Source organism: Stegostoma tigrinum, chromosome 30, assembly GCF_030684315.1.
Source record: "Stegostoma tigrinum isolate sSteTig4 chromosome 30, sSteTig4.hap1, whole genome shotgun sequence".
In the NCBI taxonomy this organism is placed as follows: Eukaryota; Metazoa; Chordata; class Chondrichthyes; order Orectolobiformes; family Stegostomatidae; genus Stegostoma; species Stegostoma tigrinum.
This window is the reverse complement of record NC_081383.1, coordinates 25,226,705-25,251,228: the sequence shown is the minus strand read 5'-3', so window position 1 is coordinate 25,251,228 and position 24,524 is coordinate 25,226,705. Positions and strand designations below refer to the sequence as shown.

The 24,524-nt window shown below is 42.6% G+C and overlaps 1 protein-coding gene across 5 annotated transcripts in view; it reads right to left on the bottom strand.

Moving 5' to 3' along the window:
- The window catches only part of acsbg2 (acyl-CoA synthetase bubblegum family member 2), a 50,887-nt gene extending 30,701 nt beyond the window's left edge, over window positions 1-20,186 (bottom strand). Inside the window, exons 1-3 of one of the 5 annotated variants that reach the window (XM_048559660.2) lie at window positions 20,017-20,186; window positions 14,638-14,743; window positions 3,963-4,075 (exon numbers count right to left, since the gene is read on the bottom strand). In XM_048559660.2, the coding sequence (XP_048415617.1) occupies window positions 3,963-4,075; window positions 14,638-14,743; window positions 20,017-20,032 (235 nt within the window). In that variant the 5' untranslated portion in view covers window positions 20,033-20,186. Of the gene's footprint in view, window positions 1-3,962; window positions 4,076-14,637; window positions 14,744-14,981; window positions 15,112-15,159; window positions 15,569-20,016 lie in introns of those variants that run through there. The other 4 variants (XM_048559661.2, XM_048559663.2, XM_048559662.2 and 1 more) reach the window with 4 other exon arrangements.
- Between the last annotated feature and the right edge of the window lie 4,338 nt (window positions 20,187-24,524).

Below are 24,524 nucleotides of genomic sequence, written 5' to 3'. Positions count from 1 at the left end.
AACCAGGGTATTCTAGGATATGAATCAGAAGCAGCAGTACACCATTCTGCCCCTCGAGCTTGCTTGCCTCAGTCAATAAGGTAGTGGCTTATCTGATTGCAGACATGTATCCTGCCTGCCTCAAACTTCCAACCCTCTGTTTAACAGATTTCTAACAGCTGCATGGTACTTGATGCAATGTGGGGAAGCTATTTTCCCTTGGGTTGGTGGGGTGGCCATTAGTGGAGGGAACACCACCCACCCCTCCCCTGATGATGGCATAGACACCCCATGTTGAAAGTGATCCCTCTCCTGAGGAAACTTACTGATCAACGCCTTCCACTGGGACTTGGCTGGCATCCTTGGCGAGGTCAACCAAATTTACCTGCACTCCATTTCTTTGCTTTACACAGTACTGCCGGTGGGGCTGAAGAACTGGCTAGTAGCTTTTGGAGGCTTTTAAAAGGGGCAGAAACCCTGGAAGCAAGTGCCAATCAGGGAGGTCATTCTACCAAGGTTCCTCAGTGGCCCTTGGCTTTTCTATTGCCAGACAGGGCCACAGCTACAAGCATTGATTTACATCAATCTTCCCTTCTGGATGTGAGTTTGCTCGCTGAGCTGGAAGGTTAGTTTTCAGACGTTTCATCACCATTCTAGGTAACATCATCAGTGAGCCTCCGATGAAGTGCTGGTGTTATGTCCCGCTTTCTATTTATCTGTTTAGGTTTCCTTGGGTTGGTGATGTCATTTCCTGCGTGGGTGACATCACCAACCCAAGGAAACCTAAACAGTTAAATAGAAAGCAGGACATAACACCAGCGCTTCATCGGAGGCTCACTGATGATGTTACCTCGAATGGTGACGAAATGTCTGAAAACTAACCTTCCAGCTCAGTGAGCAAACTCACATCCAGAAACTCAACCTGAGCTACAAATCTTCTCAATCTTCCCTTCCCCAAAATTTAAAGCAGGCAGGAGGTGGTGATTGAAACCAACACCTGCCTAAAAGAAAACCATAAACTTGCACACAAAACAAACCACTTGTTATGAAGGCCTATTAGGGTCACAGAACAAATGCCCTCCCAGTGACATTCTACACCCGATTAGTGAATAAATGAATGGATATGAATATTGATTAAGAAGCAAAAATAAAAATTGACAGAGATAAAGTTAATTCTAATTAATTCTTATCTACTCTTTATGTGGCTTAAGTGGAGCATAAATTAAATATTTATTTGTGTACTGACTACTCCTTCCTGTCAAACCAATACAGGCCACTTCCCAATCTATTAACTACTCTCCAAACTATCACTGAGCATTAACTAAACATCTAATATTGATTCAAGCTGAAGACTTTCTCCAATATGAGCATCTGACAAAGAAGTGACATCTGTGCTTTCACCAGATGCCTATGATTAGATTAGATTACCTACAGTGTGGAAACAGGCCCTTCGGCCCAACAAGTCCACACCGCCCCTTGAAGCATCCCACCCAGACCCATCCCCCTATAACCCACACACCCCTGAACCCTACGGGCAATTTAGCATGGCCAATCCACCTAACCTGCATATCTTTGGGCTGTGGGAGGAAACCGCACACACACATGGGGAGAACGTGCAAACTCCACATAGGCAGTTGCCCGAGGCTGGAATCAAACCTGGGTCCTTGCATTGTCCCTGAAGGAAAAGAAAAATGCAGTAAAGCAGCTTGTGGTTATCGATCTCGGCTGTGACCAGCAAAAGGTGAGGAGTGAAAATGAGCGTGCAGTACAAACAGCTCTCTGGAATGCCACACATTCAGGGTGGGGTCTGAGATCATTGTTATCCATATCCACTTCTTTAATTCTCCAGACTCAGCAACTGGAAAAACCACCAAGTACAGTCTTCACTGCATGCCATTTAAACAGTCACATTACAAAGGATTCACATCTCTGGTCTCAAAGGGCCCACTTTCCTCTACTTAAAAGCAAATTTTCCATGCTAATGAAGACAGGAGACTGGTGTGCAATGAAGTGGAAAATATCATTTTAATGCATTGATCTTCAGTTCTAACATTCAATTAGAGACCACGTTTGGGGCAAAGTAGAAAAACCAGATTCTGAACTATAATTCTTTCTTGACCCAGAAATACTTGTTGCTGACACTATGAGTTCAAAAGCCTAACACTTACTAGTACAAACAGTTCTTGCCTCACCGAACACAATTTGTCACTATAGAAACAAATAACCTTAAAGCTGATGGCACCAGAAGGACAGAAGTTGCATTTCTGAAGCGCACTTCTGTGTTTTCACATCCAAAGCATTTCATTTCCACTCAATTACTTTTGAAATGAAAGATAGCAGCTCCACATTACTTAGGGAATATCATCCAACAACTTACATCCAAAGTTCCAAAATTAAGCAACATGTCAGCTATCGATAACCTGCCCCAAGAATATCATGAGCAAAACTGGCTTTGGACAAAAGACATAATCCCATGAATGAATGTATTTAAAAGAAAACAAAATATCTTTACATTTCCAGAGAAACTCATTAACATAAACTTACATGGAAAACTCCTTTAAGTCAGTGCAATCCATGTAATTGATTATGACCAAGCCTAACTCAACATTCTCCAGTATTGTGAAAGCAAGTGTGGTTGCCAGGAAGTGAGCTAATCTTCAACTGATATATCCTCTTGTTCTCATTTAAACAGAGGACTTCAATTGACTGCTTTGACCTGTCCTTGGTATGCCCTGTGACTAACACAAGTTCAACTCACACTATGCCCTTCTCTGTTCAACAGGACTGTGTTTGAACTCACTTTAAAGGAAATGCAGAACAATTTAGAGAATTGCAACAGCTACAGGAATAAAAACAACACAAATCAGTGGTCAGTGGTCAGAGAAAGCAAGAACTGCAGACGGTCCAGTTAGAGATTACACTGTGGAGGTACAGAGTAGGCCAGGCAGCATCAGAAGAGCAGGAAAGTTGACGTATCGGGCCAGGAACCTTCTTCAGAAAGGAGAGACAGGTTTCAACTCACTACTAGTCACAACAGTTATGGGTGATTAACACTGCATTAATATTGCCACAGATCTGTGTGTCAAGAGATTCAGATTGGAACATGAACATCCCCAAATGGGAGTTGGAAATAATCAGCTCACACTTGTGCAGGACATATATGATCTGTACTGGAAAAACCACACTGCTCGGTTTTGTTGACATTACTTGGCTTGCAGGAGAAATCCATGCTGTTCTTCAACTAAAACATGGTAGTCATATTTCAAAACTGCAGCGTTGGTTATAAATCACTTTGACATGTCGAGTGGTCTTGGAAAGTGCTATTTAAATATAAGTCTTTATTGTTTTCTCCCCTAAAAGATTCAGGAAGATCTTCTAACGTTCATAAGGGAGCCCAGTGTAACTGCCCATCTAGAAGATAGCCAATAATGTAGTGGTGCCTCAGTAAAGGCACATTCTGGGTGCAGCCTATACCAGAATGCTCTGACAAAAAGGCAGGACAGTGACTACCAGAGACAGAAATCACAGGTTCCACTCTCCCAGGCCGCAGCCCGAGAATAGCTGCCCCTCCTTCCAATCCACACCTGGTCCTAGCTGTTGGGCCCGGATGTATCCTGTGTCCTACCCCCAGTGACCAATTAATCAAGCTGGGCATCTTCCAACTCCCAGTTTTCTCTGGATGAAAAATAAAGGAGAAACAGACAAGCTCAGCAGTATGTCAAGGAAGATCACATGGTGGCATGATTCAATGAACTGAAATAATTAACTGCCCCAAGGACACATTCTACTCTGGGATCTGTTGTGTTGGAAAAATACCAAGAGCAAGAACAAGCAATAAGTTACACATAAAATCTAAGTCTTGTAGTTTAATATTGTGATCTAGTAAACTCAACGCTGCAAATGACGTGACATTAACTGTACTTTAACAAGATACAAGATGCCTTAGCAGTCACTGAACCTTCCTAATGCAGGAGCACACTTACTTTTATCAGAAACTTCTTCCTTTGTTGACATTTTATCGAAGTCCGATTCATCAACCTCTATATCTCGTGGAGAACCATAATCCAGTGTGACTGCAGCATTAGAAGTCTGTGTGCTGTAAGTGATGACCAAAAGTCATGAGTACATATTATATTGAAATTTAACACATTCACATCCTTTCAAATTGTTGAAAAATAGAATCTACACAGTTTCAATTTATATTTTGGAATGTATTCTGTTGAACTAGTCGATCCGTTTTCTTGGTCAGTGCTGTCTAAACTTATCGAAGAACACAATACAGGAGAAGATCGAGTCTCTCTTATCATGACAGATCTTAAATCGGTAATTTTAACATTCCTGCTGAACAAAACAAAACCTCAGCTTAAAATTGCTAGTTAACCCCCAGCTGCAACAGCTTTTCGGGCAGGGATGGTAAGGACAGTTCCAGATTTCCTCTATGCCTTGTAAAGTTTTCTAATATCACCCCCAACTCCCTAAGTGGCTTTCCTGTAATTTTAAAGTGTAGGCCTTTCATCAAGTTTCCCACCAGAGGAGATAGCTTCTTCTACATGTCCTGTCAAATCATTCAATCATTTTAAACACCTCTAAGGGAACACAAGCCTTGACTATGAAACCTATCCTCATCATTTACCCCTTTCAGTCCTAGGATTATTCTGGTGAATCAGCACTGTACCCCTACATGGCGAGTATATTCTACATGAGATACAATGTCCAGAACTGAACAGTTTTCCAAACACTGAATGCAACACCCTCAGTCTCAAGAAACTAGAGTGCAGGATGAGGTTTAATTGGCACACAATTGACAAAAGGAACATGCTAAGGCTACAAGCTGACCTTAAATTGCACACGTCAGATGATATGGAATTTCTACCCTAGAAGGACAAGAGCAGATAAAACATTGAAAACGGAAATCTGTACAATACATTTCATAGCCATAGGATGTCCCAAAGGTGATGACATATTTTGGAAGTATAGTCAATGTTGTAACGCAGGAAATTCCACAGCCAGGTTGTGTACAGCAAGCTGCCAGAATAGCAATATGAAAATAACCAGGTAATCCAGTATGAATTAAGGAATAAGTAATGGCCAGGACACAGTAAAGCTTCCCTGCTCCTCTTCAAAGCTCACACAGGATCTTCTACTTTCACCTGGGAGAACTAACTTGATTGAGTTTTTTGAGCAAGTAATGAAGTGGATTGTTGAGGGCAGAGTGGTGTACATGATGTATATTGTCTTCAGGCAGGCTTTCAACAAGGTTCCTCATGGTAGACTTGTTAGCAAAGTAAGAACAAATGGAATACAGGGAGAACTAGACATTTGTTTACAGGACTGACTCGAAGATAGAAGACAGAGAATGGTGTTGGAGGGTAGCTTTTCACACTGGAGGCCTGTAACCAGCAGTGTGCTACAAGGATTGGTGCTGAGTCCACTGCTTTCATCATTTATATTAATGATTTGGATTCGAACACAGGCAGTATGGTTAGAAAGTTTGCAGATGACACCAAAATTGGAGGTGTAGTGGGCAGTGAAGGCTACCTCAAAGTATAACAGGATCATGATCAGATGGGAAAATGGGCTGAGGAGTGGCGGCTGGAGTTCAATATAGATAAATGTGAGCTGGAGTATTTTGGAAAGGCAAATCAGGGCAGGCCTTATACACTTAATGGTAAGGTCCTGGTGAGTGTTACTGAACAAAAATAAAAAAAAAAGAGACCTTGGAGTGCAGATTCATAGTTCCTTGAAAATGGAGTCACGTGTAGACAGGGTAGTGAGCAAGGTATTGGTATGCTTGCCTTTGTCAGTGCATTGAGTATAGGAGTTGGGAGGTTATGTTGCGGCTTTACAGGCATTGGTTAGGCCACTTTTGGAATACTGTGTTCAGTTCCAGTCTCTCTGCTTTAGGAAGGATATCGTGAAACTTGAAAGGGTTCAGAAAAGATTTACAAGGATTTTGCCAGGGCTGGAGGGTTTGAGTTAGAGAAGAGAGGCTAAACAGATTAGGGCTATTTTCCCTAGAGCATCAGAGGCTGATGGGGTGACCTTTTCATAAGACCATGGGGGGGACATAGATAGGGTAAACAGACTAGGGGTGGGCAAGTCAAAAAGTCAGGGCATAGGCCTAAGGTGAATGGGGAAGGGTTTAAAAGGGACATTAAAGGAGCAACTTTTTTGTGCAGAAGGTGGTGCATGTATGGAACAAGCTGCCAGGGCAAGTGGGGAGGCTGGAACAATTACAACATTTAAAAGGGCATCTGGATAGATATACAAATAGGAAAGATTAAAGAGGGATATGGGCCAAATGGGACCAGAGATTTACCTAGGATATCTGGTTGGTATGGATATGTTTGACTGAAGGATCTGTTTTAGTGCTGTTCATCTCTGTGACTCTATGAGACTCAGTTTAACACCAAATCCAAAAATCTGACACTTCCAACAGTGTAACACAAGCCTGATTCCAAAGAGTCTCAAAATGTTCATTTGTTTCCCTCTCCACTGATACTTTCAGAGCAGCATTTTGGTGATTTTATTTCAGTACTGCACTGGACAGTCAGTCTTGATGTTTGCGCTCAAGTCTGGAACGGAACTTCAACCCACAACCTACTGACTCACAGGTGAAATCCCATTAACGGAGCCACAACTAACACAAGGAAATGTTAAAGGGGGAGCCCCCATGGAGACAGACATTTTTACAGCCTCCCACTGAACAAAACTCCCTCAATGTGGAACAGTCTCAAGGGGAAGAAAAAGTACAAAAGAAAATTTACCAGAAGTTTAAATGGAATTTTTTTTATAAAACAAAGTCTCCATCTAACAGCACAGAGAAATACAGAACTTCAGCTTTTAGATATTAGCACAGTCTCCTTCGTCGTTGTTCTATATTCACCCAGTTTTATATTGATAAAAGGCTGATCATCACAAATTGGGTGATAAACAATGACATTTAGAACTGGTAATATCATCTCTACCTAAATACATTTGCAAAGCTACATTTCAGTCAATTTCTACGCTCCTTCTTCATTTTTAGTTATGACAGAGCATACATGAATCATAAGGTGGTGCAATAAATAATGCAGAAACAGGAGACAATTTAGCAGATCGGACAAGATCTATAATAGGAACGAGGTCAATTGCAGAGACATTTGTTTTTATTTCAGTTAGCCAACATTTGCAACATTTACTTTGATAAAAACTGGTCAATCTTATTTCAGCATCAAGTTCTGATACCCCACCTTTCACCATTAGCTTGCTGATGATTTATGAAAGACCCCCTCCAAGCCACACGCCATTCTGACTTGGAAACATAATTGCTGCTCTTTCACTGTCAACTAGGTCAAAATACATTCCAAGGACTGCCAGTCTCCAAGAAGGCAGCTCAGTACCACCTTCTCCAGAGCAACTGGCAATGGGCAATTAGTATTGGCATAGCCCACGTCCCATGAGAAAATGAAAAATATAGCCTGAAGTCACAAGATTATTTCAACAATGTCAAAACTTGAATTAACCCTGTACCTCCACAGATGATCAAGCTGGTATGGAGAAGTAATTATTCACTAAGTCACCATATGACACTCATTCGTTAAGCAGAACCCAAACTATCAAACATAACCACTTTTTTGTCTACCTAAAAAGGAATCTGCTGATGTACTGCTGAATGGTTTAAAAAGGACACGATGTAGAGCTGCAAATGTTAATCAGAATGGCACACTCATGGAAGAACACTTAAGGACAGAAACATAATGTGGGTTCAGATTAAAGATAATTAAATGAGGTTAGTTTAACCAGAACAGGAATGTAGTAAAGTCAGTACAGCTGCAATGTTTTGCAACAGAAAAATCAGGTCAGTTTGGGTCATTTATTGTGCAATTTAAACAAGATCACGAGATGGGCCCACACTGACAGGAAAAAAGACAAGTGACATATTTGGACAGAACCAAATAGATTGCATGCTCCATTTCTAATTAACAACTCAGATTATTGGGCTACAATGTGACTGTATTGAAATCCGACATCACCTGTGAAAAGATGGCCCTGTACATGCTGGTCCTTCGCTGAAAGAAAACATGGTAAAGTTACAAAGCATGTGACTGAGCATAAAAGCAGTTCTTCAGCAAAGATCATTACCAGTTCAGTCGAGACTCCAGTGAAATAACAGCTAGGAAGCAGCTGTTCACTTACCCTCCCTCGACTTTTGGGGACACTGGGAATTCAAGACAGTGTATCAATAATAGCATAAACATGAGGAAGCATATAGCAAAGGAAATGTAGCTGTGCCACAACCTGTAGGTGCTGCTGATCTCCAAGAAGAACAATTCAGTAACCCATTGTAAATTACCAGAAGTTCCGACCTTGACTCAGTCATCTCCCCCCAGTTCAATCCCTACCCACGTACATCCATGAGTCATCTGATGCCTTACACCGGTTTCAAAGCTTCCAGTTTACTGGCTCCAGCCATCTCCTCTTTACCATGGATGTGCAATCGCTCTGCACATCCATTCCCCACCAGGAGGGTCTTAAGGTTCTCCGCTTCTTCCTGGAGCAAAGACCTGAATCATCCCCACCCACTACCACCCTCCTCTGCTTGGCCGAGCTTGTCCTCACCCTCAACAACTTCTCTTTCAACTTCTCTCATTTTCTTCAGGTCAGAGGGGTTGCCATGGGTACCCACATGGGACCTAGTAATGCCTGTCTCTTCGTGGAGTACGTGGAAAATTCCTTGTTCCAGTCCTATTCCAGTCCCCACCCACAACTCTTTCTCCGATACATTGATGATATCATTGGTGCTGCTTCCCTCTCTCGTCAAGAATTGGAAAACTTCAATTTTGCCTCCACTTTCCACCCTGCCCTCAATTTCACCTGGTTCATCTCTGACTCCTCTGTGCCTCGATATTTGTTTCCATTTCTTACAATAGACCGGTCACTAATATCCATTACAAACCCACCAACTCCCACAGCTACTTGGACTATAGATCCTCAAATCCCACTTCTTGTAAAGACTCCATCCCATTCTCTCAGTTCCTCTGCCTCCATCGCATATGTTCAGATGAGGCCAACTTCGACAAGAGCCTCCAACAAGTATACCTTCTTCCTCAACCAAGGACTCCCCAGCTCCATTGTCAGCAGGGCCCTCATTCGGGTCCGACCCATCTCCCGCACTTCTGCCCTCCCCCTTTCTCTTCCCTCCTGTAACAGCGATAGGGTCCCCCTTATCCTCACCTGCCATCCCACCAGCATCCACATCCAGAAGATCGTCAGACACCATTCTGCCACCTCCAGCAAGATGCCACTACCAGACACATATTCCCCTCCCCCCCGCTCCCCTCCCTTGTCCGCTTTCCGCAGGGGCCATTCCCTCTGGGACACCCTGATCCACACTTCCTTCAACCCAACACCTCCCCACAGCCCTACGGCACCTTCTCCTGTAACTGGCGAAGGTGCAACACCTGCCCATTTACCCTCTCCATCATACCTTCCAGGTGAAGCAACACTTCACCTGCACTTCCCAGAATCTAGTCTACTGCATTCGCTGCTCACAGTGTGGTCTCCTCTACATTGGGGAAACCAAGCGTAGACTTGGCGACCACTTCGCAGAACATCTACGCTCTGTTCACAAAGAAGTCCCTGAACTACCTGTTGCCTGCCACTTCAATGCACCACCCTGCTCCTTGGCCAACATCTCTGCCTCTGGCTTGCTACAGTGTTCCAGTGAAGCCCAGCGCAAACTGGAGGAACAACATCTTGTTTTCCACTTGGGGACCCTACAGCCCTCCGGATTCAGTATTGAGCTCAATCATTTTAGGGCCTAAACTCTCCCATGTCCCAGCCCCCACCCCACACACCAGGCGTTGTTACCACATAGCCTGCCACTACACATCCCCTGTTGTTAGTCATAACAGTCCCCATTAACAACTAGTCACCCTCCCAGCCTGATCGTTAGCAACTCCTTTGTCTGTCCAACTCTCTCTCTTTGGGCTCTATCCTATCGTTTACTCCCTATCCTACCCACCTCCCTATTTTTCTGCATATAAACTGACGCTTTCCCAGCCACCATCAGTTCTGAGGAGTCGTCACTGGACCCGAAACGTTAAATCTGTTTTCTCCTTCACAGATGCTGCCAGACCTGCTGAGCTTTTCCAGCAACTTTGTTTTGGTTCCTGATTTACAGCATCTACAGTTCTTTTGGTTCTTACCAGAAGTTAAATGACTGGGTACAGGAAGATTGTTCTTCCATATAACAATCTCGAGTAGCTAGGCAACATTGAGCATTTGTCTACTTCAGCTGAGACCAAATCTATCATTAATTGTATACGCCCATCATTTTCTAGTTTGTCAGCAGTACCTAACATTCCAACCATACCCTTCGAATGAAGGATGTACTAATTATGCTTCAGTGTGAAACAGATTCTATTTCTGAGCAGCAATGGAGATTAAGTTTGCCTGATACCTTTATTATTCTCATTGGAAAAACACATTAACCCCACCTCAGCAAACAAGTTTGGTGGCTAGCGTGACAGATCAGCTGAAATACAGGAATAAGTGCAGCTTCTGTTCTGCCATTTCAAGAGGCATGGTTGATCTGCCACCTAACTAAATACGAAGGCCAGCATTCCCGTTTATTTTGATTGCTTCTGCACTTGTTCATTACATCTTAATGGCTCACGTACCTGGACCCCGAGAGGTAACAGGGGCATAACCAGAGGAAGGGGGATTTGTCCCATACCCAATGACAAAACAAAAACAGATGTCTGTCCAGTGGGATGACTTTTTGTAAATTAAATTTTCAGTTCAAGATCTGTAGCTACAGCAACAATTGAAAATAATCTGAAAAAATGAAGTCGAAATCTGTGATGCGATGTTCTGAGGTAGAAAATGCTATTGAAAGATAAGAATAACTCAATGACTTCTTCAACAGCACCTGAGGACCTCTACCACCAAGGATGAGGACAGGAATGGGAAATGGACCACACAATCACCAAGCTCCACTTAAAGCCACACAATTCAGACTTGGAACAACAGTCATTCCTTCATAGTTGCTGAGTCAAAGTCCTGTAACTTCTGCCCTAACAGGATTGTGGGTGCCCCTAAACCCTAGGGATTACAACAGTTCAAGACAGCAGCTCACTACCACCACCTCCAGGGCCATTGGGAAGGTTAATGAATAAAACCGAATCCCCAAAGCAATGTCCCAATTGTTCTTGAGCTTTCAGTCTCTGTGAATATGTCAAGTGTAATTCTTGCACTACTAAGCCAACTAAATTACTTTGATTAACATCCAATCATTTATCAGTGCAATAACCTACTATGGGAGAGTACTCATTCAATTATTTAAAAAGAATACTAAAACATTGCTTACAGGCTGTAGGGCAGCATGGTAGTTCAGTGGTTAGCACTGCTGCCTCACAGTGCCGGGGACCCGGGTTCAATTCCACCCTAGAGCAACTGTCTGTGTTGAGTTTGCACATTCTCCCCATGTCCATGTGGGTTTTCCCCTGCCGTGTGCTCTGGTTTCCTCCCATAGTCCAAAGATGTGCAGGCTGGGTGGATTGGCTATGCTGAATTGCCCGTAGTGTTCAGGAATGTGTAGAGTAGGTGGGTTGTAGAGGGATGGGTCTGGGTGGGATGCTCTGAGGGTCGATGTTGATTTGTTGAGGCAAAGGGCCCTGCTTCCACACCGTAGGGATTCTATGATTAAACTTAAAGCACAACATATACTGCACATCAAACTATAATCCTCATATGGAGCTACAATAAGTGCACCAGAAAAGTGATTAAGTATTGTGATGGGCTGAACTTCTTGCAAAAGCGTGAATAGTGCTAACCAAATTGGGTGTTCCCCAAATTAAAAATGGCAACACTATCATGTGCGCATGGAGACAGGACTGCTACCTAACAAGAAATAGAGCATCAGGATAAACAGGATGTTAAACTATAACTAGTGGAATACCACAGGAGTCAGTGCTGGGCCCTCGGTTATTTACAAAATGTAACAAAGCTCGGACGAAGACACTAATGGTACTGTAGCCAAATTTGGAACAGTAAGATAGGAGGAAGAGACAAAGTGTCTGTGGAGGCATGTAAATAAGTTAAGTGTGCGGGGAAAAGGGAAAAAAAACTGAGGTTACCCATTTGGGCAGGAGGAATACTAAAGCAGAATATTATTTTAATGGCAGACACTGCAGAGGCCTGGTTACTCTTGTACATGGATCACAAAGTAGGCACGTAGGGAGAGCAAATAATTAGGAATGCAAAGGATGTTGAATTTTTTGCAAGGGAAATGGATTATAAAAAGTAGGGAAGTCTTACTGCAACTGTACAGGGTCCACACCCAAAATAGAGTATAGTTATGGTACCTTACTTCCAAAGGGACATTGTCATATTAGAAGCAGTTTAGAAAAGTGGTTCATGTAGTTTATTCCTGTTTTGAGGGGTTTATCCCAAGAAGAAAATGTCAAGCAAAGTCAGCCTGCCCTCTTTGCAGTTTACAAGAATGGCAAGCGATCTTATTGAAATTTAGAAGATTTTGAGGAGGCTTGATAGGGTGGATGTGGAGAGGATGTTTCCCCGGTGAGAAACCTAGATTCAAGATAAAGAGTTTCCCACTGAAGTCAGAAACAATGAGGAATTTGTTTGCTCAAAAGGTCATTAATCTTTTGGAATATTCTTCTACAGAAAGCAGTGAGGCTGGATCATTCAATATATTTAAGGCCAAGTTAAATACAATTTTGATGGACAGTCAAGGGTGACAGAGACACGCAGGAGAACTGTGTTAAGGCCACACCAATCAGATCAGTAAGTGATCTTACTGAATGACACGGCAGGCTTAAGGGGCTGAATAGGACAATCTTGCTTCTATTTCTTAGGTTATGTCCTTTTCCTGAAGTCATACATCACGCAGATTTATGTTTACATTTTGATTGGGCACAGACATAATTGCAGCCTCCTGCGTAGGCATTTTGGAACAGCACTGTGTTCCTTCAGCTGGAGGCTGTTCCAGCTGATCAACAAAAGAATACAGGAAGAATAAACAACCAATTTGCCAAACTGGGATTCTAGGCAATCTCAAGACATCTTCCAACAACTCATGGAGCTTGGAATATGTTTAGTTATCTATTGATTTTAGAGACATGCCATGGTTGGTCCCACTTATGCCAGGATCCAGTCATAGAAACTTACAGCATGGAAACAGACCCTTCAGTCCAACTGATCCATGTCGACCAAATATCCTAAATAAATCTAGTCCCATTTGGCTCATATCCCTCTAAACGGTCCCTATTCATATACCCATCCAGAAGCTTTTTAAATGCTATAATTGTACCAGCTTCCACCACTTTCTCTGGCATCTCATTCCATACATGCACCACCCTCTGTGTGAAAGCATTGCCACTTATACCCCTTTTAAATCTTTCACCTCTCACCATAAAGCTATGCCCACTAGTTTTGGACTTCCCCACCCCAGGGAAAATAGCCCCAGCTTATTCACCCTCTCTCTATAGCTCAAAACTTCCAGCCCTGGCAACATCCTTGTAAATCTTTTCAGAACCCTTGCAAGTTTCACAACATACTTCCTACAGAAGGGAAACCAGAATTGTATGCAGTATTCCAAAAGTAGCCTAACCAATGTCCTCTATATTTATAATATAAACCTCCCAACTCCCATACACAATGCACTGACCAATAAAGGCAAGCATGTCCTATTCATTATCCTATTTACCTGGGACTCCACTTTCAAGCAAGTATGAGCCTGCACTCCAAGGTCTCTTTATTCAGCAACACTCCCTGGACCTTACCATTAAAAGGTGCTTAAATCCTTCCCTGATTCGCTTTTCCAAAACTCAACACTTCACATTTATCTAAAATTAATCTCCATCTTCCAATCCTCAGCCCACTGGCTCATCTTATCGAGATCCTGTTGTACTCTGATGTAACCGTCTTCACTGTCTACTACACCTCCAATGCTGGTGTCATCTGCAAACCTACTAACCATACCTCCTATCTTCACACCCAGATCATTTATACAAAATGACAAGAAGCAGTGGACCCAGCACCGATCCTTGTGGCACACCGCTGGTCACAGGCTTCCATGTCAAAAGCAACCATCCACCACCACCTTGCGCCTTCCAGCCAATCCTGTATCTAAACAGCTAGCTCTCCCTACGTTCCACATGCTCTAACCTCGCTAACCAGTCTACCATGAGGAACTTTGTTGACCACTGTACCAAAGTCCACATAGATCACATCCACCACTCTGCCCTCTTCAATCCTCTTCGTTACTTCTTCAGAAAACTCAATCATATCAGTGAGACACAATTTCCCACCACAAAGCCATGCTGACTATCCGTAATTAGTCTTTGCCTTTCGCAATGCATGTAAATCCTGCTCTTCAGGATTCCTGATAACAACTTGCCTACCACCCATGTCAAAGGTCTACAGTTCCCTGGATTTTTTTAACCACCTTTCTTAAATAGTCATGTATTTTAGGTTTATATCTCAACGCTCGAGGTAGATGTACTGCTACAGATGCACTCAGAGTATTTTGCGACAAGAATTGTCTCAAAGGCATAAACAACTGTATTCAGACCAATTCTGTGCAGTGCTCATTTGAGCACAACTGCTATCTTTCACACACACTCCAAGTTATATGAAATGACTCGACCGTACCTTACTGCGAACTCATTATCACAAAGGAGCAAGTCACTCTGCGGCGGGACTCCAGCCGCTGGATGTTCACCAATGTTCAACGACATATCACACAAGACTGTTCCGGCTGTGGGAGAAGGGGGGGGGGGAGAAAAAAAAGAAGAAAGCCTCATGTTATCTCACTCATTCACCCACGGAGCTGAGTCAGCGCTGCCGATCAACAGCAGGAAGTGCGTGCAGTCACTGAAGAGCGGCTGAGATAGCGGCATTACACTTATCCACAGTAAACGCAAACTACCCAGTCTTTTTGACAGGAAACCTGCAGTTTAAATAAATATCCACGATGAGTCCTACACAATCACTACCTACTGCCACGCCCTGTCACCGGGTACTTTCAATTCCCAAAAACACCTCTGGTTCCTGGTGAGTTTCACTGCGCTCTCGCTCCAACCCCCTTTCCTGTACGTTGTAACATGTTCCATATCCTCCTTCCGCACTCTCATCTCCCGCCCTCAAGCATAAGCATACACATTACAGACCTACCGCCTCAGACTGCATTCACTCTGTATCTCCAGTGCTGAAAGCCACTGAGCTTTAGGTCCAACTCAGTTTTACGACTTCCACGCAGGCCAAATAAAGGTTATCACAGCTCAGGCACCGCCCGCTGAAATTTCCTTATGCCACGCACTGCCAGTTACCGCTCTCTAATGCTACCATACGAGGATCACACCACACCCTCTGCGCAACGAATCCAACCCTCAACAATCAGCAATGTTGATCCACTCCACAGATCGCATTGTACACGAGAATGTCCACCGTTTTAGCCCCAAATAACCAAAGTAATCTTTTTCTAAACGCGTAAACCGGCGGCTGTACCCAAAAAAATAAAAAAATACTGCTAGTTAAATGTGGAGCAACTTCTATCAAGCTTTGAAGGTGATTCAACATATTTGTCAAAGGACGCTACAGGCGCAATTTTGATTTTTTTTTAAATACTGAGGAGGAGTTATTCTGCCACCACGTGTATCCACATTAACCCGACAGGGTAGGGCACTGTGCCTGCCTTGTATCTTGTCATTGGTCACAACAAGCATTGCATTTTCAGAGTTGCGTTTGTACGTAGGATAATTCCCAATCTCCCAGTCAGATTTCGATTAGAAAACAAACTGATCAAATACTGCCGCAGCAAAAATCTAACAGCAGCCCAAACCTGCCTTGTAACTGAAATAGTCAGCCATATGTAATCTTCGCTGGAACATCAGTGAGGGGGCTTGAGGAAATGCATATGTCCAGCAACTGATGTTAATATTGATTTGACACAATACAATAACAGGCGTCCCTAGCAATCAGTGCTACTGAAACAGCAAATGATGGAAGTGTGGCGTCAGAACATAACCATCGCTGCTTCACAGCTCCCAGTGGCTGACAAAAGTTGCTAGGATGAGCTAAAAGACAGTGATGATGACCCAATTTTGTGGCCCTTCTGCCCTAAAAATTGCAGAGCACTGACAGCAAATCTTGCCATGGCATTCTGCACCCACCACATGCCAGTCTTGTGACCAAGTTAAAGGGATCTCGACTGAGCCAACATGAGACAGATGTTCCTATTTTTTCCTCACAGCAGCCAAATTTGTCATTTGATTACTAATTTATTAGAATTAAGCAGAATTAAATTATCAGCCGGTTTGGTTCTTCTGTACAGATAAAATGAAAAAGATGATGTTCACGTAAATCAGCTGCTCTCTCTGCATTCGCAAAAACAATTAATCAATTATGTTAACATACTTGCTTTCCTTGAGGAGGCTAAAAGAAGCCATCAGCATCTGTCAAAATAACAAAAGTCGTTGAATATGTAAAGAATAATACTATTACCATCATAAAATAATAAAATGTGAGGCTGGATGAACACAGCAGGCCCAGCAGCATCTCAGGAGCACAAAAGCTGATGTTTCGGGCCTAGCTCTCTGATGAAGGGTCTAGGCCCGAAATGTCAGCTTTTGTGCTCCTGAGATGCTGCTGGGCCTGCTGTGTTCATTCAGCCTCACATTTTATTATCTTGGATTCTCCAGCATCTGCAGTTCCCATTATCACTATTACCATCAGTTGGCAAATCCCTAATAAAAAGACATAAATGTAATAATTACTAAGTGATTTATAAGAGCATGGTATGCTTTATCACAAATGGGTATTGAGACTGAGATTGTAATAACACTTAAGAAGGGAACTGAATATGTACTTTAAAAGAATATGGAAGGATTTAGGGATTGTGCAGGAAACATGATTTGAATACTTGGGTCCAGTTGAAGAGCTGGCATTGATAAAGTACAATGGGCCGACTGGCCTCTGTCAGTGGTTTCATTTCTATTAACCAAGAGGAATAGCCAGGATTAGGAATAATTGTATTTTGCATTGTATCATTATCAGAAACACACCAGCAAATAAATTAAGTACTAAATATTATCCCTGTAACAGCTTCAAATCTATAAACATCTCACTTGTCAAAATATTCCTGATTAAACACATAACTGAAAGATTTCTATTTTGTTTACACAGCCTGTCTTACAATACACATTTGTTATATGGAATTGCTCAAAATATTATGAAACACCACACAGGATTAGACAGTAAATAAAACAATTAACAAAGTCCATAAAGATAACAAAGCTATTTGCAAAGCATCATTGTGTTGTAAAATACAGTACCCTTTCCTGTCTTACCCCTGCATCTTAATGTGAATTCTTATCTAATGACTGAGGTTAATGTAGGTTAAAATTTTTCCCAAGGGAATTCGGTGAAATTCTAAAAGCCTGTCACCTGGATCATTCAATTAGCAGCTTGGTAAAGAACTAACATTGATAATGTTTATATATTACAGGCATGTAACTCTGTTTTCTTAAATTACCACACCCATAGTTTCATTTTTCTAAAAAAAAATCATGGAATTTCAAACCTGAGCTGTGAGCTAACTAAATGTAGTCCTGGGTCTTGGGCTTTGTTGTATATAAAGGAACAACCTACTCACTGATGCTCAGTTTGGATTCCACCAGGGCCACCCAGTTTCTGCTTCATGACAGCCTTAGCAAAACATGGACAAAAACAGCTGGACTTCATACGTGAAAGTAATAGCTCTTGATGCAAGAGCAACATTTTACTGAATGTTGTACCAATGAACACCAGCAAAACTGGAGTTAATGATAATCATGAGGAAATCTCTTCACTGGTTGGAGTCATACCTAGCACAGGGGAGATGCTTGTGGATTTTCGAATATCAACCAACTCAGCTCTGGGACATCTCTGCAGGAGTTCCTCAGTGTATTTTCCTTTAAATCAAGCTGTTATGATACATCTCTGAAGTAGGTTGAACTTGAATCCAAACTTTTTGGCTCCGAAGTAAGGACACAATCACTGCACCACAAGTGTCTCGGCCTAACCATCTTCAGCCACTTCATCATAAGGTCAGAAGTGAGGATGTTCATTGATGATTGCAAAATGTTGCAGCACCTGTCACTGTCATCTCAATTAGTGAAGCAAACTAGCAGAACCTGGACAATATCCAGGTTTATGCTGATAAGTGACACGTGACATTCATGCCGTACAAAGTGCTGAGCAATGACCATCTCAAAGTAGATAGAATTCAATCATCATCCCTTGACATTCAATAGCATTACCATCACTGACTCTCCCACTATCAACATCCGTGACAACATCATTTATCAAAAACTGAACTAGATCAGCAAAACAAGGGCAGAGCACAGACTATGAATTCTGCAGTGGGTAACTCACCTCCTGTCTCTTCAAAGCCTGTTTACCATTTACGAGGCATAGTCAGGAGTATGATGGAATACTCTTTACTTGCCTGAATGAGTGCAGGTCCACCAATTCTCAAGATGCTTCATATCATTAAAACCATCCATTTGATTGGTACCTCATCCAACTTCCCTACCACACCCAGTGGGCAGCAGTGTGAACTACCCAAATGATGCACTGCAAGAATGCACTAAACCTCCTCTGACAGAACCTTCCAAATACACAATCCCCACCACCTTGAATTACAGACACAGGTATATCACCACACCACCACCACCTGCAAGAGCCCCAAGTGACACACCACCCTGTCTCCGACAATATCACTGGGTCAAAATTCAGGAACTCGCTCCCTAACAACATTGTGGGTAACCCTACGCTTCAAGAGCTATAATGGTTCATGAAGAGAAATCACCTTTTCTAGAATAAATAATTGCTGGCCTTGCCAACAAAACCTATATTCTGTGAATTGAAAAAAAGAGTATCAGGTAACAGGCAGTTTCCTGGCTCAAATAACAATCATTTGCTTGTCACTTTTTGCCCTTCCCCTTGGTCAGTTCCTCAACAGGTATCTTCATGCCCCCGCCTATAACAATCCACAAGCAACCTCACTGGAGCACATCAGTTAATAATTGCATTTATTGCCGTCCCAGATCGGTGTCATCGAAGGTCCTTGCTGACTGAAAAAGACAATGTACAGACTTCTGATTGACTTGCACCTTTCCTCTAAGAATGTTCATTCTGCCTGGCAGAGTGATTTGGATTCAACAATGTCCTCAGAGAAAAATCACATTATCAGGGAATTGAGAGACTTTGAAGGAGAATGCTTGTTATTATATGTTAACAATTATAATTTGTGAGTATACATATGATTGGCAAATCATAGTAATTTACAAAGCAAATATCTGCTTACTGCACTTAATTTTAAATAGTGTAGCAAAACGTGTAATTATTCATAGGGATTTCCAAGCCTTCAGTTTTATTCAAATCTGTTTTTTTCCCAAAATGATGTAACATTTTTGATTCAACTATTGGTAGAATTTTAGTTCTTGACGAGTTAGCATAAAATAACAAGGACTTGCAGTTGATACCCACTTCAGCATTTAATTTGCAATGAATAAATTCCAAGGCATATCTCTGATTATTTGAAAGCCACATCATTTTTGGTTAAGAACAGACAATAAATTAAATACGAATCAAACAGTAAAAATCTATCCACTGAGGACATTTCAGTAATCACAGAATAATGACACATTTCAGCTCATTGATAGTTGTTCTGACATTGAAATGATTCCCAATTTCAAAACTGCATCAACTTCTATTACAGACATTAAAGGTATTGTAGAACTCAAACACCACTAAATCTTGTAACATGGTGCTATTTCATTCAAACAGCATAAAGTTTTATGAACCAACTGCTTATTTGTGATTTCATTATAGGCATAAAGCTATCAGTACTGAAGCGTCTCCACAGTTCTCATTCAGCACGCTTCTTGCTCTTAACAGAGGCCCATTCCTGTATTACAGTATTTGAATACGAACAGAAGCAATACAGAATTTGAATTTTATATAAGAATAAAAACAAGCATTCCTTACATTCTATCCTTGGCATTGTATGGCAAGGTTTATAGTTTGTCACCAGAGCCTGCAAATTTTGTGCTCTGTTTGGATGCTAGTCCATTAAAATGTCCCTTTTCGCATTGAAGCATAATAGCTGCATACACTGTTCAATCCACTTCCCCCGAGTGTAATCTGTATTCTGTGATGTTTCGTTTTCTGATTGGATACTACTGTCTGCAGGCTCCCCAACACCCAATGTAACCACGGCAAGATCTTCAGATTACATGTTACTATTTCATTGGTAAATGACAATCACTGCTGTGTTTTTTTTTCAAATCACACTGGAGTACAACATCCCGTTTTTCAATAGCCGCTGGGTTGTGTGCGCAAGTAACACCCACCACTCAAATATATGCATTTGCTCTGTGTCTCAGCAGCTGCTTTTGAAAACACTGGAGTGTTCAAATGAATGACACAATTATTTCCCCATGTCTATACCATTTTATTTAAAAAATACATCCCCAAAATGCTGGATGAATGGAGAATTTCTAATACTCATCTTTATTTATTTCTTCTTAACAAACATCCTGAAAATGGTAACAAAGTGTGGAGCTGGATGAACACAGCAGGCCAAGCAGCAGCTTGGGGAGACTAAAGCTGACGTTTCGGGAAGGGTCAAGGCCCGAAACGTCAGCTTTTGTGCTTCCAGGACGCTGCTTGGTCTGCTGAGTTCATCCTGCTTCACACTTTGTTATCTCGGATTCTCCAGCATCTACAGTTCCCATTATCTCCTGAAAATGGTATTTGTGGTTACATTTTGTCTTAGAGTAGTCCCCATGCTGCGAAGGCGACAGCAATGCTCAGAGATAGAACTGCTGACGCTGGGGTCCGAGATAACTCAATGTGGAGCTGCAGGAAACACAGCAAGCCAGGCAGCATCAGAGGAGCAGGAAAGCTGACGTTTCAGATCAGGACCCTTCTTTAGAAATGGGGAGGGGGGAGGGAGCTCAGAAATAAATAGAGGAGGGGTGGGGCTGAAGAAGGTACTTCCTACAGACTAAGGGGTTGGCCATGTGAATCTGTATGGGCTCAAGATATGCCTGCCTCTTCCTAGGATGCATGGAACAGTCCCTCTTCCGCTGCTATGCTGGCACTATCCCGCACCTCTTCCCCCGCTACACTGATGACTGTATTGATGCTGCCTTGTGTTGAACAGTAACACCTCTCACCCCAACTTCAAATTCACCTAAACCATCTTTGATTCCTCTCTCTCCTTCCTGGACCTCTCTGGCTCCATCTCTAGTCACCGCCTTGAAATCGAGATCTATTTCAAGCCCATCGACTCCCACAGCTACCTGAACTACACCTCCTCTCACCTACACCTCCTCCATCTCCACTGCATCTGCTCCCAAGATGCAGCTTTCCACTCCCACACATCCCAGATGTCCTCCTATTTCCAGGACAGCAACTTCACCCTTTCAATGGTCAAAAATGCTCCCGACCGCATCTCTTGCGTTTGCCACACTTCTGCCATCACACCGCCTCCCCACAACAAAACTAAAGAGAAAATCCCCCTTGTCTTCACATAGCAACCCAAAAACCTCCACATCCAATGTATCATTCTCCACAATTTCCGCCACCTGCAATCTAACCCCTCAACCAAGGATATATTTCCCTCCCCACCCTTATCTGCCTTTTGTAGGGATTGCTGTCTCTACCACTCCCTCGTCAGCTCCACACTCCCCTCTAGCCCCATCACCCCCGGCACCTTTCCCTGCAACCACAGGAAGTGCTACACCTGCCCCTACACCTCCCCCCTCACCTCCATTCAAGGCACAAAACAAACCTTCCCCATCAGACAAGGGTTCACCTGCATATCCATCAATGTGGTCTCTTGCATCTACTGCTCCCAATGTGGCCTCCTGTGTATCGGGGAGACCAAGCAGAGGTTGGGGACTGCTTTGTGGAGAATCTACACTCGGTTCATGACAAAGGACAACACCTCCCAGTCGCGAACCACTTCAACTCCCCCTCCCACTCCTTGAATGACATGCCCATCCTGGGGCTCCTCCAGTGTCACAAAGATGCCACCCACAAACTGGAGGAGCAGCACGTCATATTCCACCTTGACAGCCTACAGCTCAATGGCCTAAATGTGGATTTTACCATTTCCAAAATCTTCCTACCCACTGGCCTCATCCCATGACCAACCTCCCTCTCATCCCCACCTCCTTGATGTGACACAATCTGTCCATCTTCCCTCCCATCTCACTGACCAATCCCTATCACTCCCTACCTGCATTCACCTATCACCTACCTTCTCAGCTGCAGAATACGTTAGAGTATATGATGAGGTCTAGACTGTTGGTGAATGGGTTTTTCTGGTGCTGCCCTTCACTGTTGTTTTCTTTAAGTGTTTCCAAAAGTACAACATTCTATCTAGTGTCACTCCCAAGTATGATGCATTGGAAACATGCTTTAGTCTCTGACTGTCTACTTAGATATGCAATTCCTTTTGGCATTGGAATTGTTGAGAGAAACAAATGGGACATAAGTAGTTTTTTAGTTGTACTAAACTTGAGTAATGCTGAAAAAAACAAAACTTTAAAAGCTTTTGACTTGAACTCAACAGGACGTTTCACAATAACACCAATTCAAGGGAAAGTCATTTATACAGTGCGACAGCAGAGAGCTGCTGGGTACTCACTGTACCCAACCAGTCTGAGCTTGTTGAACTCAAACACAATGTACAATATTAAATGTAATTCTACAACTGGATGACATTTATGGTGCACAAATGCCTGGCATGACCATCTGCATTAAGAAACAATCTAATCACTGCCCCTTGATATCCATTGGATTTACCATTATTGAATCCACCACAATCAACATCCTTGAGGTTACCATTGACCAGAAACTTGATTGTCCTCACCACACCAACACAGTGGCTACCACACCATGTCAGAGGCTAAGAATACTGTGGCGAGTAACTCACAATGTGATTCCCCAAACCTTGTCTGCCATCTGCAAGGCACTGGTCAGGAAAATGATGGAATCCTGGGAGTGTGCAGCTCCAATAACACTTAAGAAACTTGATGCCGTCCACGACAAAGCAGCCCACTTGATTGACACCACAACTAAAAGCATCAATTCCCTTCACCGCCAATGCTCAGCAGCAGCAATGATTACTTTCTATAAGATACATTGCAACAACTTACCAAAGATCTTCGGACAGCACCTTCCAAAACCGTGCCCTCTCCCATCTAGAAGGACAACAGCAGCAGATACATGGGAACACGACCTGCAAGTTGCACTCCGAGCTACTCACTATCCTGACTTGGAGATATATTGCCATTCCTAACTTCATAAATGAATTTGTGAGATGTGATTTTTGGCAGGACATTCAAATATAAATTGAACAGCATTATGGCTAGCAATATGCGCAGTGTTAGTCTGTTGGCCAGCCTTCTCCATGCACTTCTTCCTTGTCCAAGGCGAACTCTAAAGTTTCTGTTGTGAAAGAGTGTTCAATGTTGGTTCCAAGCCAGGCTGGAAACACATTGTTAATGGACGACAAAGTGATGGTTATGCCATTGAATGTTAGGGGAAGAATATTAACCTCTTGCTGTTGGAAATAGGTGATTGCCTGCAATGTGAAAATCATTGCCACTAATTACTCCAAGGCTAAATGTTATCCAGGTCTCCCCTCCCAAATATCTTGTTTGCTTGAGTTTGCTCCGTGCACAGTTGAACTATTTTTTCACTATTTATATCTCAAATTAAGACTTGTTCTGCATCTCTATGTCCCCTCTACTAGTATGAGCATTTCCATTGATCTACCATGCTCACCATCTGATCTACTTGCTCCCTTTTCCCCTCTATCAAGAGTACAAAAACCATTAGTTCCAGCTCCCTCATTTCAGATAGGAAGGTCATATTGGATATAAAACATTAACTGCCTTTCCCTCTCCACAGATGCTGTCAGGCCTGCTGAGTTTCTCCAACACTTTCTGTTTTTGACGTATATCTACCCTATTTAGATTTTCCATAAATATTCAATACAGTACACGTTAGAGGCTATTACACAACAATAGACCTTTCGGAATAGAGGTAATATTTTAGCATGGATTGAGGATTTTGAATAGTAGAATACAAAACATAGCAATGAATGGGACATTTACAGAGGGTTAGGCTGTAAGTAGAGGGGTACTGTAAGGATCAGTACTTGGGCCTTAGCTCCTTCCAATCCATATCCCTGTGTATATGGTCGGGACCAAGAATAAACGATTCCACATTTATTGACAATACAAAGTTAGGTGAGAACATTAGCAATGATGATGATGCAAGAGGCTGCAAATGGACAAATAGAGCTTGGTGTGTGGACAATAATCTGGCAGGAGCAGTTATGTGGCTCATGTGAAATTATCCAATTTGGTAGGAAGTTAAAAAAAAGTGTTTTTTTTTGAATGGTGGAAGACTTGGAAATACATTCTTTAGAGTGGTCTGGGTGTTCTTGTTCATGAATGATGGAAAGTTAGCATTGA